Raw genomic sequence first — 6,293 nt, forward strand, 5'->3', positions numbered from 1 at the left:
TGCCTAATGTTAGGGGGCTTATTCCTTCACCCACTTACTTCCCTGGTCCTTCTCGCATGAACAGAGAGCAACAATACCTGAAGTCCAAAGGTGCAAACAATTCGATGTTTATTGAGGTGAACTTCCAGCAAGCATGATTCCAGTTTCCTTCCTTAGTATCCTCCTTCCCAGCTCTGACACCACAGAGCCTTACATCTGTGTCCCTGTTCCCATTCCTGCCCTTAGCCAAACATGATTCCAACTTCCTTACTCCCATTCCCTGTTCCCATCTCCCCCTTTAGCAAAACATGATTCCAATTTCCTTACCCACATTCCCTGTTCCCATTTCCCCCACCCACATCCACCCCCTCCCACCCACACCCACTCACTTCCTCATTGACTACAGATTATATAGTAAAACTTGAGTTCTGCTTAGCTATACCTTAACCAATCATTTTCCTGAAATTTAACTAACCAATCCTAACATATTGTAACATGATTATGTAACCAATTATATCCCACCACCTTAATTAGTTTACACCCAGCAAAATTAATTATACAGCAGACAGAAACAATCACAGAACCAGACAGAGATTATACAGACAAACAGTAGCAAAGTGGGAACTATAATGACAAAACAATACAGAAGTGAGGATTTCACATCCCAGCTATTGATAAGTGAGTTCTTGCCAGACAGGATGCTATCAAACTAAGTTTTCGTTTACATTTTCTAGGCACTTCCCTTTCTCTGGAGGTGATAGGCACTATCAGGACAAGATTGTATTCCTAACAGCCGAATAGCACCTTCTTTCAGTGTGACTAGTTTGGGATGTGAGGATGTGACCCTTCGCTTCCCAGCTTATGGCTGCCTCTGCTGCTTAGCCAAAGGCCTTAGCCTAAGCACAGGGCCTCAGACTGTCACAGTAAGAGAAGGACCTTGCACTGGCAGACAGTGATTTTGATTCTTTCTTTTGTACCTCTATAGCTAGCCAAGTGATAAGAATACACCTAAATTCTTAGAGCATAGGCCTTTACAGACAGGCCTGAATATCTATATCCTAACACCTAACACCGAGGGTTGTGAGGAGCCAGAGAAAACCCATTCTGGCCACGTTTCAAGCTCATCTAAGAAGAGATGAATCCAAGATGTTGACTTGCTTTAGGAACACAGCAAAGGCCAAACAACATCAGACCATTGGACCATCCATCCCATTAGTCCAGCCCTTGGAACTGTCCAAGCTCTTCCGCTCATAAAAATAACATGACGGCATATGTCACCACATGATCTTTTCTTTGTAAAACTCACCCCTACCCCACCCCTGGTATACCACATGCACTTGATTTGTCTTGTCTCCGATTAGAACGTCCTCTCTTCAGGGCCTCTATCTCTGTGCAGCACACATGGAATCCTTGCCGGGGGCCTGTAGGCATGTCGGTGTTATGAAAAATAATCTGCAATGATTCCCAGCGAAGGAAGGGTCTGTGGTGAAGGCACTGGAGTGGGACTCCACATAGGCACGGACTCCATGGGTGCTCTGGGCTGAAGCACCTACAGGGAAAAATTGGTGGGTAATGAGCATCCATCGGCAGCCCCTATATTAGTTGCCCCCACCCGCTGCTGGGCCCCGCTGATCAGCGCCTCTCCCTCCCACCCTGTGCCTCCTGGCCGCTGCAATCAGCTGTTTTTCAGCATTTGTGAGGCTCTGAGGGGGAGAGGGGAGGAGCAAGGACCTGGCATGTTCGGGGGTGGGGGTGAAATAGGGCAGGAAGAGGTGGGGCGGGGGTGGAGCAGGGAAGAAGAGGCAGGGAGGAGTAGGGTTTAGGGGGAAGGGGTGGAGTGAGGTGCGGCCTAGGGCAGAGCCAGGGGTTGAGCACCCCCTTACACTTTTGAAAATCGGTGCCAGTGGGACTCCAGACAGCCTGTGTCACTTTCACTGTGCATGCCATGGTTTCCCATCTGTAAAACGGGACTAGTGCCACTCCCTTTAGGCTGGTTAGGACATAAGCGCTTTAGGACAAGGACTGCACAGTGCCTTAGCTCAGTTGGAGTCAATGGTTCAGATCTCCAACTCGTGTGAATTGAAGTCAGTGGGGACATGCCAGTTTATACCAGTAAGGGGCTGGTCATATGGCCATATCTATATGTAGTGAGATTTCTATAACTTTCTGGCCCAGTAGAATTACTTTCCTTGGTGCTCAGTTCACTGTGTGTCGACGTAATCAATTTCTCAGTTGTAGAGGTTCACGTTCCTATCTAGTGGGTGATGTTTTCCCCTGTGCAGGTCTGTTGAAAACCCAATTTTCCACCAAAGAAAAGCTTCAAAGGATCATTTATTACTAGTCCTTAATAAAGATGACAGTGACTGACTTTTATATAACTCAAGATGTTCTCATCATCTGTACACCTGTCTGACCCTTTTTTGAAATCTAAAAAGCTCTTGGCCTCAATATCTTGTGGCCATGAGTTTGTCAGGCTAAGCGTGTAAGTATAAAAAACGGTTTAGGGCTTAAGTGGTATGTAACCAGTGAGCAGACCATCTGCGCACTCTGGTGAACTTCCTATCACACTTTTACTTTAGGTTGGGAATTTCAAAGGGACCTCCCAGGATCTAAGTGTCTAACTGCCATAGACTTTTGTCTTCCTTTGGAAATTCCAGCCTTAAAATCCAACTATTTTTCATTTCATATTTTTACTGTTCTCTTAAATTTCACTTGTTCTCTGCCAGTCTTATAAATGGGCCCAGGCATAGAATCATAGACTCATAGAATATCAGGAGGTATCTAGTCCAACCCCCTGCTCAAAGCAGGACCAAACCCCAACTAAATCATCCCAGCCAAGGCTTTGTCAAACCTGACCTTAAAAACCTCTAAGGAAGGAGATTCCACCACTTTAACCTATTCCTGTGCTTTGCCACCCTCCTAGTGAAAAAGCCTTTCCTAATGTCCAACCTAAACCTCTCCAGACACTGGTTTCCAGATTTATTTTTCATTGGAACACCTAGAAAAAGCACAGAAAACTTAGAGACAAGTTCCAATCAAACAACAGCTGAGGGCAGGGGAAAAAAAGTTTTATTCCCGGGTTAGGTTTATTCCCACCGCATATTACTCAAACTTCAAGCACAACCGCATGCAGAAGACACAATACATAAGCAGCACAAACCCAAAACACATTGTGTGTGATGAGTGTAGAGTCCTCACATTAGTTAAATCTTCTATTAGCATTTTTATTCCTTTTTTTTTACTTATTTATCTTTCTAGCTCTATCTAAGTAGGGATGAATGTTTAAAAAAAAACACCTAATTGACTTAGGAAAGTAGGTCCCATTTTCAAAAGCCATTCAGGTGCCCAGTTCTCACTGAAATTCCATGGGGACATTGGCCAGATTTTCATAGGTATATCGCCACCTACAGGTGCAGAAAGGCACATAGTGGGATTTTCAAATGAGCCTTGGTGTTTAGGCCCAGATTATTGTCACAATTTAAAAGCAACTGCACTGGTATTTCTCCATAGTGGTCCATCAGAGGCATCTCTCTCAGGCTTCCAGCTCCCTACCTGTAGGCTTCCTTGGGTGGAGACCCATGTCTCTCTCCCTCCTGACTGGGGCTTTTCCAGGATAAAGAGTTCCCTTCACTGCATTATTCCGTCAAAGCCAGCCTGCATAAGCAGCCCTGCTTTGCTTCTTTCCTTTGGGTGGTGCACAGCGTAATGGTCTCAATTATAAATTACCACACAGTGCTTCCTAAGCAAGCATATTTTATTATTAAGGTAAAAACCATACAGAGAAAACACTAAAACACATAAAAGAACCTGCATGAAGAGTAATAAGCTTAGCAGAGATCACCTCAACTCCAACATGGGCTCTGTCAGGGGATTAGTCCTTCAAACCGCACAACCAGGTCTCTTCCATGGTCACCAGCTCATAACAGCCTCAGCTCAGAACTAGCTCCAGCATGACAAGTTTAGTTCATTCTTTATGCAGGAAGGGGGTCTTTGATCTGGAGTTTCCAGGGGCAGATAATCCATAGAGAATGGGTTTTTTTCTACACGCGGCATAGCTTTGAAAGATCTCCAAAGTACCCCGTGGCCCCCTTTACATGTACTGTCCCAAACAGTTCTTTGAAGTTCCTCACATTTCCCCAAGATTCCTTTCATCAGTCTCCTAGAAAAGTTACATTCAGTCCACAATAACATGTGCACAATTGTATTTGTAATACAACAGACCCCCAAAGGGATTATACTTAATTCAATAAGGTTTATTCAGGAAATTCCCGTATCTGTCACACCTTTAAAAATCTGGCACTGGACATCTAACTCTCATTGATTTCTATGAGAAAATCTTTTGAAAATCCCACTAGGTGCCTAATTATCTTTAAAAATCTGCCATAAGGTCTAGCTTTATAAAGGGGTTAAATAAATTCCACTAGGCACAAAGAGCTTCTAAATAGGCTAAGTGTTTAACTCCTATGGAAAATAACTGGGAGTCTGGTGCCGGACTCACTCAAGGTGCTCTTAGAAACCTTATTCGGTATCTAAAAAATGCTTTTGAAAATCTGGTCCTCAGACATGTACTTCCCACAGCCTTTCAGGGAGAATAAGACTCCTAAATGCCTCCATCAATTTTGAAAGTGGGAGGTAGGTTCCTAAATCACTTAGGTGGTTTTTGCAAATTGTACCACAAATACGTAGATCTTTAGGGCATGGTGAAAAATCCAATGGTTCTCCCAGGAATTTTAGGCCGCTACCTAGGGCAGGTGCTTGGTGAGCTGTGGTTCATGCCAGAAGATGAAGGGATTTTTTTTTCCTTCCCCTTTGGTTTGCAGAAGATGCTGCACTTGCTTCTGCAGATCTGTGTAATAAGATGAGATTTTCAGAGTCTTCTACAAAATTTGGCACTCAATTACTTTTAATTTTGATGCAGACTGAGTATGATGGTCCCTTAGGCAGCTTTGAAAATGTCAGCCTTACAGTATGTTAAACGAGAGGAAGGGATTTTCAGGAGCGTTTCTGCGATTTGTAGAACTCCAGATAGATAGAAGGGGCTGTGTGGGGATGGGGAGACACACCGAGGCTCACAGAAGCCACAATGCAAGCATGCAGATGTATTTGTAGATGTATTTCCATGCAGACTCACGTGCAATTCCTGCAGCTGCTGCACATCAATGTTCAGGCATTAGACCCCCCTCTCAGTTTTTTCAGAGCCGCTTTCACCTCTTTGTTCCTCAGCGTGTAAATGGCTGGGTTCAGCATGGGCGTGACCACGTTGTCGAAGATCTGCACAGCAGTCATCAGCACTTTGCTCTGCTGGGGCTGAGTGTAGATCAGGGCACAGGGACTAAAGAAGAGCGTCACCACTACCAGATGCGAGGCGCAAGTGGAGGCCGCTTTGCGCCACCCTTCGGCCGAGTTCATATTCAAGACGGAGTAGATGATCCTTATGTAGGATGCGAGGATGAGGAGGAAGCAAGTCATGGGCACCAGACCAATGTTTGTCAAGGTCACGGTCTCGATGATGTACGTGTCTGCACAGGCCAGCTTGATCACCGGGAAGATGTCACAGAAGAAATAGTCCACCACATTGGACCCACAGTAGGGCAGCGTGAACGTCAGGCTGGTAAGGATGGTGGCGTGGAAGGAGCTAGTGATCCAGGTGCCAGCGGCCAGGAGGGCGCACACCCTCCGGTTCATGATGAGCAGGTACCGCAGCGGGTGGCAGATGGCCACATACCTGTCATAGGCCATGACAGTGTAGAGCAGGCACTCGGTGCTGCCCAGGAAGTGCCCAAAGAAGACCTGGGACATGCACCCGCCCAGCGAGATGACTCTGCTCTGACCCCAGAGGATGGTCAGATATTTAGGGATGCTGTTGGAAGAGATTCCAATGTCTAGCAAGGAGAGATTGCAGAGGAAGAAATACATGGGGGTGTGCAAGCGGGGGTCAGCGAGGATGGCTGAGAAGATGGTCAGGTTGCCCAGTAGAGTGCAGAGGTAGAAGGCTAAGAATGTGATGAAGAGGATGGTCTGGAGGCCATCGGCATTGGGGATCCCTAAGAGGATGAAATGAGTCACCACAGTGTGGTTGACCAGCCCCATGTGAGATTTATTCCTGGATAGGGGAGAGAAATAATGCCAGTGAGTTACTGAAACAAAAAGACCTATCGTCCTATAGCTGCAATGGTCACCCTTCCTTCCACTGCCCCCGTTACTCACTGTCATTCAGAGTGGTGTATATTTCTGTCACTGGGTTGCCAGTTGGGATCATGTCCTCACTGGGCTGGCGCTGATCACAGAGAGAGAAAATATCTGCCTTGAAGATC

General features: G+C 45.9%; 1 protein-coding gene across 1 annotated transcript; it reads right to left on the reverse strand.

Annotated features, from left to right (window-relative positions):
• Window positions 1–1,100: 1,100 nt before the first annotated feature.
• Window positions 1,101–6,069, reverse strand: LOC141997103 (olfactory receptor 10D3-like). The gene is made up of 2 exons (XM_074969412.1): window positions 5,168–6,069; window positions 1,101–1,149 (listed from the first exon to the last, which is right to left on the reverse strand). The coding sequence occupies exons 1-2, from the start codon at window positions 6,067–6,069 to the stop codon at window positions 1,101–1,103; spliced, it is 951 nt and encodes a 316-aa protein (XP_074825513.1).
• Window positions 6,070–6,293: the final 224 nt, after the last annotated feature.

This window comes from Natator depressus, chromosome 13 (genome assembly GCF_965152275.1).
Source record: "Natator depressus isolate rNatDep1 chromosome 13, rNatDep2.hap1, whole genome shotgun sequence".
In the NCBI taxonomy this organism is placed as follows: Eukaryota; Metazoa; Chordata; order Testudines; family Cheloniidae; genus Natator; species Natator depressus.

Excerpts from the sequence above, each read along its gene's own strand:
- LOC141997103 (XM_074969412.1), bottom strand. The coding sequence starts at position 6,069 with ATGGGGCTGGTCAACCACACTGTGGTGACTCATTTCATCCTCTTAGGG. Across the intron at positions 1,150-5,167 it reads GTGAAAGCGGCTCTGAAAAA|TGTGTTCCTAAAGCAAGTCA; the intron begins ACTGAGAGGGGG and ends TTTGGCCTTTGC.